The sequence below is a fragment of the Bos taurus genome, chromosome 14 (genome assembly GCF_002263795.3).
Source record: "Bos taurus isolate L1 Dominette 01449 registration number 42190680 breed Hereford chromosome 14, ARS-UCD2.0, whole genome shotgun sequence".
Lineage (NCBI taxonomy): Eukaryota > Metazoa > Chordata > Mammalia > Artiodactyla > Bovidae > Bos > Bos taurus.
Genome location: NC_037341.1, coordinates 8,735,416 through 8,748,799, shown reverse-complemented (window position 1 = coordinate 8,748,799; position 13,384 = coordinate 8,735,416). Strand labels below are relative to the sequence as shown.

Below are 13,384 nucleotides of genomic sequence, written 5' to 3'. Positions count from 1 at the left end.
ACTAAAGAGTCTCTTGACGAAAGTGAAAAAGTTGGCTTAAAACTCAATATTCAGAAAACTAAGATCATGGCATCCGGTCCATCACTTCATGGCAAACAGATGGGGAAACAATAGAAACAGTGAGAGACTTTATTTTGGGGGGCTCCAAAATCACTACACATGATGACAGCAGCCATGAAATTAGAAGATGCTTGCTCCTTGGAAGGAAAGCTAAGACCAACCTAGACAGCATATTAAAAAGCAGAGATATTACTTTACCAACAAAGGTCTGTCTAGTCAAAGCTATGGTTTTTCCCGTAGTCATGTATGGATGTGAGAGTTGGGCTATAAAGAAAACTGAGCACCGAAGAATTGATGCTTTTGAACTGTGGTGTTGGAGAAAACTCTTGAGAGTCCCTTGGACTGCAAGGAGATCCAACCAGTCAATCCTAAAGGAAATCAACTCTGATTCTTCATTGGAAGGACTGATGCTGAAGCTGAAGCTCCAATACTTTGGCCACCTGATGGGAAGAACTGACTCACTGGAAAAGACCCTGATGCTGGGAAAGACTGAAGGCAGGGAGAGAAGGGGATGACAGAGGATGAGACGGTTGGATGGTATCACCAACTCAATAGACATGAGTTTGAGCAAGCTCCAGGAGTTGGTGATGGAGAAGGAAGCCTGGCGTGATGCAGTCCATGGGGTCGCAAAGAGTCAGACATGACTGAGCGACTGAACTGAAGTGATAAAATATCATCGAATATGGACTCCATGTTCAAATTTGCTTAATTGTCCCTATAATATTTTATTGTTATTCATTTTTTTAATTCATAGTCCAATCAAGAGTCATGAATTGCATTGTCTTATGCTTTTTCCAGCTTTATTCACATACAATGGACATGTAACATTGTGTACATTTAAGGTACACAATATGATGATTAAATACACATGTATCTTATGAAATGATAACTACAACAAACACATAAACACAACCAACAACTTACACAGTTTATTTATTCATTATTTTGGTGAGAAGTGTTAGGATCTGTTCTCTTTAGCAACTTTCAACTATACAACAGAGTTATTTTTAAATACTGTCACCACACTGTTCATTAGAACCCAGAACCTATCATCTTATAAGTAAAAGTCTTTACCCCTTAACCATCTTAATCCATTTCCTGTACCACCACCAATTGGTTGCCCCCGACAACCACCAATCTGATCTCCAGTGCTCAGTTCAATTTTTTTAGATTGCATTTATAAGTGAGACAATACAGTACTTGTCTCTGACGTATGTCTCTTAGCATAATGCCCTAATGATTCATCCATGTTGCTGCAAATAGCAAGATTTCCTTCTTTTTACGGCTGGAAAATATTCCATCTCATGTATATATCACATTTTCTTTATCCATTCATCCATCAATGGGCACTCAAGCTGTTTCCATATCTTGCCTATTGTAAATAATACTGCAGTGAACACAGGACTGCAAATAGCTCTTCAAGATACTGATTTCATCTCCTTTGGATATATATATCCAGAAGTGGGATTGCTGGAGCATATGGTAGCTCTATTTTTAAGTTTTTGAGGAATCTCCATGCTGTTCTCCATAGTGGCTGCACCAGTTTACATTCTCACCAACAGTGCATAAGGGATCCCTTTTCTCCACATCCTCACCAACACTTTCTATTTCTTGTCTTTTTGATGATAACCATTCTGACAGGTGCGAGGTGGTATCTCACTGCATTTTAAATTTGCATTCCCCTGATGCTCAATGATGCTGAGCACCTTTTCACGTGCCATCTGTATATCTTCTTGGAAAAATATTTATTCAGATTCTCTGCCCATTTTTAAAATCAGAGTATTTGCTTTCTTGCTACAGAGTTGTACGAATTATTTATATATTTTGGATTTTATCCTCTTATCAAATACATGGTTGCAAATATTTTCTCCCTTATCATAGTTGCCTTTTCATTTGGTTGATCCCTTCTTTTGCGGTGCTGAAATCTGATGTAGTCCACTTGTTGATTTTCAAGCATTGCACCTGGCTGTCATGTGCATTCAGCCTCCTTAAACAGAAAGTTTTCCTCATTTTTGTTTGTTCTCATCACACAGACCCTTTGGAAGAGACCATGCCAGATATCTTGCAGGGTGTCCCACCATTTGACTTTGTCTGTTATTTCTTCATGATTAGTTTCAGGTCAGTTTAGGCATGATTGCACGTATGTTGTAAATTTCCACTGAATTATTCAGGAGAAGGGTAGGGTCAGTTGCCCTCATTACATGCAAGTTGAATGGTTTTGGTTCAGGTGCAATCTGCCAGATTTCTCTTAAGGTCCCCTGTAGAAGGAAATGGCAACCCACTCCAGTATTCTTGCCTGGGAAATTCCACGGACAGAGGAGCCTGGTGGGCTACAGTCCGTGGGGTCGCAAGAATCAGACATGACTTCACGACTAAACCACCACCACCTACCTTCATGCCTAGTTGATACACACTTATATCAAAGTCTGAGAAGCCGTGTTACTCAAAGTGTGGGCTACAGACCAGCTGCACTGGTTTCCCGTGGGAACTTTCCAGAAATGCAGCTCTAAATTGCCTCACTCTGAAAGCGAGAGTGTCGATACCTTTCCATTACTCTTCTGGTGCACCACCTTCCTTCCAGAGGAGAATGGTAACGTGGCGAAGAGAGCGCCACCTAGTGGGTGGAGGACTCCTGTGTGATCCCAACTCCACCACCTTAGTTTCAAGATCCTGGGTCAGTCACATAACTTCTGAGCATCTGTCATGCATTTATGAAAGGGAGATACTGGGCACCTTCTCTTCAAGCATGAACGGCCACTTGATGTTAGCCTGTTTCCTAGAAAGTGAACCTGGTGTACCTGTGGTCCTTGTTGTTCCCAGCATACAGTCTCATGGCTTCCCAGAGACCTGATGCTGTGGGTTGCTGTGTCCACCCCTCGGCTTCTTCATTCTGCTTGAACAGTTTGACAGTGTCATAAAAAAGAGAAAGGAAGAGATCAAGGAGTTCATAAAATGAAAAATCAAATGAGATTATTAGAAAGGGAAGGGGGCTGTGGATTTTGGTGGGGGGGGTGGTGGGCAAGAAGAAGGCAGATTAAATACAGTTGAGAGGAAAAGCAAGAAAGAAACAACATTTACTGAAGTCTACCATGGTGAGTTGACTCATTAGAAAAGACTCTGATGCTGGGAGGGATTGGGGGCAGGAGGAGAAGGGGACAACAGAGGATGAGATGGCTGGATGGCATCACTGACTCGATGGATGTGAGTCTGGGTGAACTCCGGGAGTTGGTGATGGACACGGAGGCCTGGCGTGCTGTGATTCATGGGGTTGCAAAGAGTGAGAGACAACTGAGCGACTGAACTGAACTGAACTGAACCATGGTGCTGGTGGGGGTCATGGAGAGGATGTGACCCATGAGCTGGCTCCTTATCCCTCTAGCGCTGGGACTCTATCCTCTGCCCACTGTTGCCACAGTGGGAGCCATGTTGAAGGGTGCAGTCTTGAGTGAGCATGTGTTGTTGAAACCATCTGGATGGTATATGTTACTGTATCCCACAAAGGCCTCTATATAAACCTTTAAGATGCTGGAAGGCAGTGTAAATATCTACCTCTCTCGCTGCCCATGACAAGCCCCATGTACAAGTTCTCTGATTCTTAAGCCCAACACCTACTCATCCAGAGTGGCTTGCTTCTTTCTTGGGTCTCTCCTTACCATCCATGTACTCGACCAATTTCAGATTTCACCTGAGGTTGCAAATCAACACAATGCAATGTTTAGGGGCTTAACATCATCACCTTGATTAAATTTCACAGCAACCCTGAGGGGCAGGCATTATTATCTACATATCAGAAATAAACTGAAATCCAAGAAAGTTGAGCAAATTGCTCTAGGTCACAAAGCAAGGAAATAGCAAACCCATGTCTGACTCCAAAGACCATGCTCTTACCAATGAGAAAGAATGATACAATATAGAACACCTCAAACCTGTCAGGATGACTATTATCACAAAAAACAAAACACAGCAAGTATTAGTGAAGATGTGGAGAAATAGCAAGCCTTACATATTGTTGGAAAGTGAAAGTGTTAGTCATTCAGTCAGGTCTGACTCTGTGACGGGCTCCTCTGTCCATGGAATTCTCCAGGAAAGAATACTGGAATGGGTAGCCATTCCCTTCTCTGAGGATTTCCTGACCCAGGGATCAAACCTGGGTCTCCTGCATTGCAGGCAGATTCTTTACCATCTGAGCCACCTGGGAAGCATGAGTTTGAGCAAACTCAGGGTGGTAAGTTTGAGCAAACCCCTGGTGAAGCACAGGCAAGCCTTGATTACTGCAGTCCATGGGTCCATGGGCTCACAAAGAGTCAAATATGACTTAGTGACGGAACAACAACAAACAGTGCTGGTGGAAAAGCAAATGGTGCAGCTGGAAAGCAGCATGGAGGTGTCCCAAAAATTAAAAAATAGGACTACCATGTGATTCAGCAGCCCCACTTCTGAGAATTTACTCAAAATATTATTATCAGGATCTCAAAGAGATATTAGCACTTCTATGCTTATTGAAATACTATTCACATTAGCCAAGATGTGGAAACATCCTAAATGTCCATCCACAGATAAATGGATAAAGAAAATGGAATACCACTCAGTCTTAAGGGAATTCTGCAGTATGTGACAACACAGATGGACCCTGAGGGCATTATGCTAAGTGAAATAAGACATTCACAGAATGACAAACGCTGCATGAGGCTACTTATATGAGGATCTAAAACAAATTCCTGGAGTGAAAGGGTGATATGGTGGTTGCTAGGAGCTGGAGGGAGGGAGATATAGAGGGTGACCAGCCAACAGGCAACCCACTCCAGTGTTCTTGCCTGGAGAATCCCAGGGACGGGGGAGCTTGGCGGGCTGCCGTCTATGGGGTCATACAGAGTCGGACACGACTGAAGTGACTTAGCAGCAGCAGCAGCAGCAGCAGCAGCCAACAGGCATTAAGTGTCGGTTAAGCAAGGGGAGCGATCAGCCGTACAACCCTGTACCTACAGTCAACAACAGCATGCTGTACACTTAAATATTTGTTAAGAGGGTAGATTTCGTGTTAAGTGTTCTTATCACAGTAAAATAAAAATTTTAAGAAAGAATGAGAACTCAAAATCCTTGGTTCTCAATAATAAGAAGGAAACTGACAAAACTGAAGAAGAAAATGCAAAGAGGAAATTAGTAGGGTAAGGAAAAAAGTGAGGATGAACTGAGGTGGTTAAGAAGACCAATACCTTGTGGGAAATGAGAAAGAATGAGCTACATGGAGGCAGAAAAAGAGGAGAATGGGATGAACAGAGCCAGAGAAACACAATAGTTGAGAGAACTGAATCCAGCATTGTCTAGAAAAGAAAAACAATGTCCCATCAGTAATCAGTTAGTAAGTGGTAGCATTGGGAGAAGGCGATGGCACCCCACTCCAGTACTCTTGCCTGGAAAATCCCATGGATGGAGGAGCCTGGTGGGCTGCAGTCCGTGGGGTCGCTAAGAGTCGGACATGACTGAGCGACTTCCCTTTCACTTTTCACTTTCATGCATTGGAGAAGGAAATGGCAACCCACTCCAGTGTTCTTGCCTGGAGAATCCCAGGAACAGGGGAGCCTGGTGGGCTGCCGTCTATGGGGTCACACAGAGTCGGACACGATTGAAGCGACTTAGCAGCAGCAGCAGCAGCATTTGGGGGAATTGCTGTTGAAGGGACTCCTTCTGCCTGGGATGGAAGGTTGACCAGATGGCCAAGCTCTGAGATGGCTGCTAATACTAACATTATTGTTAAATTATATTAAAATATTACTAACATATTATTAGACTGTATGTTCTATAGGGGCAGAGATTAGACTGTTTTGTTTTGCTGGATTTTGTTTACTGCTATAATCCCAATGTCTAGAAGAACGCCAGGCACAGAGAAGGCATTTATATTGACTGAGTAACATTAATAACACAAATGACTATCTATTATTGAGCATTTCTTCTATGTAAGGTGCTCTTAGCTCAATAAAGTCTACATTAATCACATTTTTTAGATGAAGAAATTGAAACTTGGAGATCCAGCAACTTTCCCAAGACCATACCAGCTGTAAGAGGCAAAGCAAGTTTGGGAAATTAAGTTTCTCTTACTTCAAAGATTTGCGAAGACTCTGCCTTACTAATGAGGGGTCTCGGTGAGAGGCCAGCATCTCTCCTCCACCTTGAGGACTGCAGACCCTTTAGTCAATACACTAAGTCCACCAGCCAGGCCCTTCTTTACCTTCCAGAGCAGCTGCTGTGTCTGAGAGCCCCACCTCTCAGCCTTGGGGCCAATCCACCTCAGAATGCGATCAGTGTGCCTCTCTTATGAGCACTTCCCCTTGGTCTATCAACAGGTGGGCGACTGATCACCCCTACTGGTCCGGGAGAGGCAGTCAGGACTGGATGACAGTATGGTGCCAATCCAGCAATATGCCAAGATGAAGCCAGCAACTTCCCACTAACAGGCCCGGAAGTGGGAGTCCCCAGACAGCCACAGTGGCAGAAGGGTATGACTTATAAGGAGATTCTAGTTCAGAATCAACTAATAAATGCTTCATGCCTACTAGTAGGCTCATTTCATTCATACACCCTACTTTCTTTAGCCTAAAAACCAACCTGGTGATGGGGCAGTGTGATCACCCCCAATTTATGGGTCTTGCACAACCTGGCTCATGCAGGTGCATGCTCATGCGGGTCTCTTCCCTCAGAGACCGAAGGCAGAGTCCAGAGGTGAACTTCAAGTCCAGCCCATTTTCAACAATGTTAGAATCCTTTTCAGCCATGCAGCTTAAGATACAGAAAAGAGATCAGCCTTGCTGAGCTCAGAGTGTGGTCTCCGACCTTTTCCTTTACCCCTTGTCCACCTTAGAACTTCTGAGCGCAGTTCTCATCATTGACCTTCCACGATGCTGACCACTTATTATTGTTGTGAAGACTGTAACACACACCATGCAGAACAAAGTCTCGGTGAACCTGAGAGGATTCTCTCACTCGTCCATTCAGCAAATGCTTACTGGGTATCCACCAGGAGCCCAGCAAACCTGCAGGGGACTGAGGTTGCTAAGGAACAACACAGTTCCTCCTCAAAGGAGCTCTCAGTCCGTGTGGGGGAGATGAGCAAGCAGATCAGTCCGGTGCAGAATCTTACGGTTAGGATGCTGCCAAGGACAGCCCATTCTAACCAGCTGGCGGGTCAGGGAGAAACTTCCCCGGAGGAGGTGACCCAAGAACTCAGCCAGGGTGAAAGCGAGTAGCCAGGAAAAAGCAAGGGATGGGCGTTTAAGACAAGGGGAGCAGGGGCGGTGGGATGGGGGTGGAAGGTCTTCGATGTTCACATTTGCTGTATTCTCTGCCTTTAGGATAGAAGCAAGAAATAACATCTCATGGGTCTGGTTCATTTTTGAGTTTGTTTGCTTTTTTTAAGCATGCACTAGTCTATGAGACCACGATCAGCCCAATATCCTGGCTCTCTTGTGCCATTAACCACAGCCCAGCATAAGATAATGGTTGCTTTAAAGCACAAATTTCAGGGCCTTGCAAAATCCTGAATCATCAATGAAAGGTTTGGTTTTGTTCACTTGACTAGGCTTGCTCCTCAGCGGGAGGGAAGGTGTACAGTGCCTCCGCTAATGAGTTGAAATTCAAGTGTCAGGAGCCCAAACCCGACCCGACAGGGTTTTCCTGTGGAATGCCCGATTAATCAGAATTCCAACCCTGGCACCACACAGGCCACGTTCTGTCTCCCCAACACTGCAATTCCCTGGGCTTTGAGCAGCCCCTCCTTCGATTCCAGATCCATTTCCAGCCATTTGCCAACCATGAGCTAGGAAGGGGAGGCAGAGACATGACAGAGTCGTCTGTTACCAAGGGGGCAAGGGGCACCCAGGGATGCCTCGTGAAATACCCAGAGTCCTGAAATTGTTGGCAGAGAGTCATAACTGGGATCCCAGCTTAGAAACAAGAGATGACCCCCAGCATTCAAATGTGAGCTCCAGAAACTCAACCATGTGACCCTGGACAAATGGTTCTATCTGTTTTGGTTTCCATATTCTCATCCATCAAATACAGGTAACAATTCCCACGTCATGAAACTGCGACAAGAACTAAATGAAATAAATAATTTGCATGTGCAAAAGTACCTCGCTAGGTATGCAATTCTTCTTTCTTCCACAATGTAAAATTTTCCTGGATCCTCTCTGGGAAACTGAGGTTACATACACCATTCCCACACCTGCTTCCAAGTGATGGAATAATTCTAGAGAAGGATAAAATCGGGCCTAAGCTATCCCCTCCCCAGAATGTCCAAGAAGGGGCAAGAGTGCTGGCTGGGAAGGGTGAAGGAAGAGAGAGCCCACAAACTCCAGTGGGACCCCAGGTTCAGAAGGCAGCCAGTATGTACAGAACGCCATTTATGTCAAAAGGACATGTAAGGCTGTGCATGCTTGTGTGCACTCAAGTAATTTGTATGCCTTATTATCGCATATTCCAGTATTATCATCAGTTCAATTTGACTAAATACAGCACTAGAGACAGAGATGAATATATTTTAATCCCTTTTTATCAACTGATGAAAGCAAACAGAAGAGCAATTGCTAACCCTTCTCTCCAGCCACTAACACCTGCAAATACACGCAGACCTGGATGCCAAAGGCTACATTCCCCCCTGCCCCGACCCTCAAAAAAAAACAACCCATATTCCTGGTTGGATGCCTTTCGTGCCTCAGTTTCAGGCAGGCTTCAGGAACCTCTCGGATGAAACCTGTTGCCAAGCCTGAGGTCCTGTGCGGAGGCCCCCACCTGGTGGTCAAATCTGGAACTGCCTTTCCAACCAAGGAAGATTGGCAGGTAGTGTTTAACTCCAAGGCTCCCTGAACTCCTTTCCACCCATTAGTCGTCGGTCAACTGGAGAAGGACAGGGAGGAATATTCACTGCTAAAAGTACAAGCTGAAGGGTCAAGGTCTTGGTCACTTCCCCGTCAAAAGCCTGGTAATGGTACAGCTTCCTAAGGAGCAGCCATCAGAATGACTAAGCCACAGAGAGGAAGCAAGGGGTACCTGGAAGTGCCCTGCCACCCCGGCGCGGGTGGGGCGGGGGTCGGGGGTGGAGTCGGGCGGGGGGGTGCATGTTAACAACCCCGACTTCTCCTCCTGGGAAAGTAGCCACCACTGTCATCCTACCCTCCCCAAACACAGCAGGATATTTTATCCAGAGCATTGGGCGCAAAAGAAGTTCCATCTTCCTGCCCATCACGCATTTACATTCTGGCTTGAAAGAGACTCTTTCCAGGGGAAGGATGCTTGGGGGCAAAGCTTCAGCCCAGGCCCCTTCACACGCCCTCTGCCCTGGCCCGGCCACAGCAAGAGACGGGAAGGAGTTGAGGTGGAGGGGATGATAAGACCAAATTATGGAGATGTTTCAGCCAAAATTATCCCTGGCCCTCATCGACTGGCAAGGTGAAGCCCCCACCCCTCATTCCAGGCTTAGAGCCGCCGGAGAATCATAGTTCCCCCTTTATCCCTCTCTCTCATTAACTTCCCTAAAAAGAACCCCAAAAGATGCATGTTGGCCAGCCCCAGTCCCAAATGGAGCAAACCACGTTCCTTTCCACACCAGAATGGAGCCCGAAAAAGGGCAGCACAAGCAAGCAATCGATAGCCGCGCTCACACTCACACACACACACCCCACTGTGGGCAGTGTACCACTCCCATCCCCAACTGCAGGATGTATCATCTAAACTCAGCAGCGATCCCAAGTAGAAGGGACCCACCCCAAGCAGAAACACAGAGCGCATGGGAGGATCCGCTTTATCCCGTTCAACCTCCTCGTTAATTAAGAAAAACCACAGAATTCTTTTTAAGCCTGGCTACCAACATCCGGAGATGGTGCCACAAACGCGCACCCGCGCGCGCGCACAGAGGTACCAATTCGATCCCCAAATCAGCTGAGGAGCCACGCGTGGATTTTTTTTTAAGCCTTGGGGTTCAACTCCCAGGTGTCCAACACCCTGAGAGTGGTCCACAGACACACAGGCATACACAGCAGAGGGCAGGCTGCTCTCCAATTCGGTGGACGGGCGCCCCTGGACTTGGAAGCCCCAGAGCCGTCCTCGGCTCCAACCCGCACCCCGAACCCCTCCACCTCACGCACCGCCTCCGAGGGGCGCCCGGAGAGGCCCGGTACTCACACGAGCGCGTGGTAGAGCAGCGCCCAGCCCCGCGGTCTCTCGAGGGCGTCGTAGATCAAAGTTTGGATGCGTCTGTACTTGGCGTTGTTCCTCTTGACTGGGCGGCTCAGGGGCGTCTTGGCCAGGAGCCCGATGCCCTGTGGGGTCCTCCGCTGCCCCTCGTCGCGGCCGCCGCCCTCCAGCAGCAGGGTCCCGTCTTTGTCAGCTCCGGCTCCCAGCGCCAAGGTGACTTGCTCCACGTCGCCCGGCGCTAGCCCCACTTTCCGCTCCTCGTCGCCGGCCGCTGCCGCGTCCCCTCCGGCCGGGTTAGCGGCCCCGCCGCCTCCGCCGCCCCCGTCGCCGCCGCCGCCAGCCGCCCCCGCCGGCCTGCGCGCCTTGAGCCCCATCTGCCTCGCCCCCGCCGGCCGCTTCGCCTTCTCCGCTGCTGCTCGGGGAAGAAGGGGCGCTCGGGCTGCGTGGAAGAGGCGGCGGCGGCGGCTGCAAGCCCGGGAACTCCAATGCCATGATCCGCGCGCCCCTCCCCACCAGCCCCCCCTCCCAAAAGCAGGCTAAGGCGGGGCCCCGGGGGGCAAGGGGAAAGGGTCACATCCCGCGCGGTTCCGCCGCGGGACCCCGAGGGGCGCGGGCCGGGGGCTGCGGGAAGCGGGCGAGGGCGCGCGAGGCTGGCGCGGAGGCGCTAGGGCGCGCGGCGGCTGGGGCCCGGCACCGGCGCTCCCGGGCGGCGGCGGCGGCGGCGGCACCCGGGCCGGCGAGCCCGAGACAGCATCGCAGTTTATTTACAAGCCCGGGGCCAGCCGCCCTCCCTCCCTCCCGCCCGCCACACGCGCCGCCGCCGCCGCCTCCTCCCGCCTCCGCGCTCCCCCCGGCGCCCCTCCCCGCCCGCTCCAGCCTCAGCCTCGCTCCGGCGGCGGCAGCAGCGGCGAGCGAGCGCGCCGCGGGCCGAGCGCACGCCGCCTCCCTCCCGCCCTCGCCGGGGTGGGGCCCCATTGTCCCGCCCCGTCGCGGCCGGAGGCCCACGGCGGCGCCCCGCCCCTCCCCGCGCCCCTACCCCGCGCGCCCCGCGGCCCGGGATCGCCGGTGCGCGCGGCTGCGGCCGCGGTGCGGAACTCCCCGCGCTCCCGTGGGCGTTGGGGCTTTCCCGGAGCCGGGCGTAGAGGGAAAAGACAAAAAGAGCAGGAGGGACGGAGTGGGTGGGAGGGGGGGTCATGGTCTCTTTTTCCCGTTCTTGCATCTTCAGATTTTTCTAGTCACCTCCCAACCCTGCTTCTTGGCTTGGGAAGTAAAATCCAAGTTGCTGGGGTGGCCAAGGCGGAGCGCACCGGGGACCCACCCGCTCGGGGGCAGCGATGCTCGTGGCTCTGCATTCGTGGTTCGTTCCGCCCTCACGCCCCTGGCCCTTGAATGGCACCTCCGCCAGCTAGCGAGAGCAGAGGGCGAAGAAATAGGACACGGGGAATCGGTTTCGCTCCTAACTTGTGCTCTTGGCAGGTCCTTCCCTCTCTGAGTTTCTGCTCATTCATTCAGTGACTAAACCCACGTGAGGTCCTTGTGCTCAGAGAGCTTGCCTTCTCGAAAGGTAGAAAACAATAACGGCGAAACACACGGGAACGGCATAATTTCCTCCGTGGGTAATTCAAGGAGGAAAGAAAATAGGCGTGCAGGGCTAGAAGCGGGGAATTTCTTTAAATTGTCTGTCCCCGGGAGGCCTCACCGTGGAGGTGATATTTTGGAGGCGAGATGAAATGGCAAGCTGGAGCAACTACGTTAAATGTCCAGAAGCGCCTTCCAGGCAGCAGAACAGTAAGTGCGAAGGTGAAGGACGGCTTGAGCTTCCTGAGCTCCAGGGAGAGAAGAGGAAGGTGAGGCCTCAGTTGAGGAGGAGGAGGGGGAGGGAGGGTGGGGGTGGACTATATCTTGTTAATTCACTAGGGTCTTGCCCTTTGAACCTGACTCCCTCCCTCCCTCCCACCGTGCCCACCACCATTAGAGGAAACCCTTCATTCCAGCTGCCCTGGTACCTTGTGCTGCGTGCTAAGTGAGTTCAGTCGTGTCCGACTCTTTGTGACCCGATGGACTGTAGCCCATCAGGCTCCTCTGTCCATGGGATTCTCCAGGCAAGAATCCTTGAGTGGGTTTGCCATGCCCTCTTCCAGGGGACCTTCCTGACCCATGGATCCAACCTGTGTATGTTGAGTCTCCTGCATTGGCAGGCGAATTCCTTACCACTAGCGCCCCCTGGGAAGTACCTGGCGCCTCCTTTGATTTTCCCTCTTTCCCTCTTGTAAGCTGGCTTGGGTGGAGGGGAGGGGCTGTGAGCAAGGCCAAGCCTAGGATCTACCCCTAGAGTACAGAATGGAGTGATCTGAAGGCCTGCATGTGAACTGGGGCTCTGGATTCGCTTGGAGGAAAGGAGAGTGAAAGGGAGAGGAGGGCAGGGGCCTGGAGGAGAGAGAGCATGGGGAAAAGGAGAAAGGATGAGGGAAGGGAGAAGGGATGGGGGAGGGGAGAGGGATTGGGGAGGGGCAGCAAAAAAACGGAGTGGATGTATGGGGTGAAGAAGGAGGGGGGGACCTATATGAATGACTGTCATAGGGAAGAGCCTCAGAATTCTCAGAACCAAGAAGGCTGAAGTTTCAAGAAGGGAGTTTAGAAAAAGGGGAGTTAAACTGTACTGCAAGGCTGAAGCCCTTAAAATGGTGTTGTACAGGCACAAAAATATACTGCTTGGTGCAACAGAATAGTTTGTCCAGAAAGTGTCTCTAATATGAGAACTTTATATAAAAGAAGTCATCAAAACCCAGTGAACAAAAATTGTTCCTTGGTCAGTGGGCTGTGGGGTGAGTTTTGTGAAGACTACATAAACTGGTAGATGGAAACGGGACTCTATGAATGGCAAAACCCCCATAAAAGTTCATGAATAGATGAATGCTCAACAATGAGTTGGAACATGTAAGTAACCAGTCAGTGCAAACCCTGGGAAGGAGGAACAGTATGGAGAAAGGGAATCCCCTCCGGTGAGAAAAGTCCCAAACAGAAGGGGGGACACCTGAAGTGGGCTCCCTGACATCTTTTACCCTCCACCCCCCAAATACCAACACATGCCTGTACTTTCTGCCCCAGCCCAATCCCAACTACCTAGAAAAATTCTGCC

At 49.9% G+C, this 13,384-nt stretch overlaps 1 protein-coding gene across 2 annotated transcripts in view; it reads right to left on the bottom strand.

Annotated features, from left to right (window-relative positions):
- The window catches only part of KCNQ3 (potassium voltage-gated channel subfamily Q member 3), a 291,957-nt gene extending 281,211 nt beyond the window's left edge, over positions 1–10,746 (bottom strand). The window contains exon 1 of one of the 2 annotated variants that reach the window (XM_015474407.3): positions 10,234–10,746. In XM_015474407.3, the coding sequence (XP_015329893.1) occupies positions 10,234–10,619 (386 nt within the window). In that variant the 5' untranslated portion in view covers positions 10,620–10,746. 2 annotated transcript variants of the gene reach the window in all.
- Between the last annotated feature and the right edge of the window lie 2,638 nt (positions 10,747–13,384).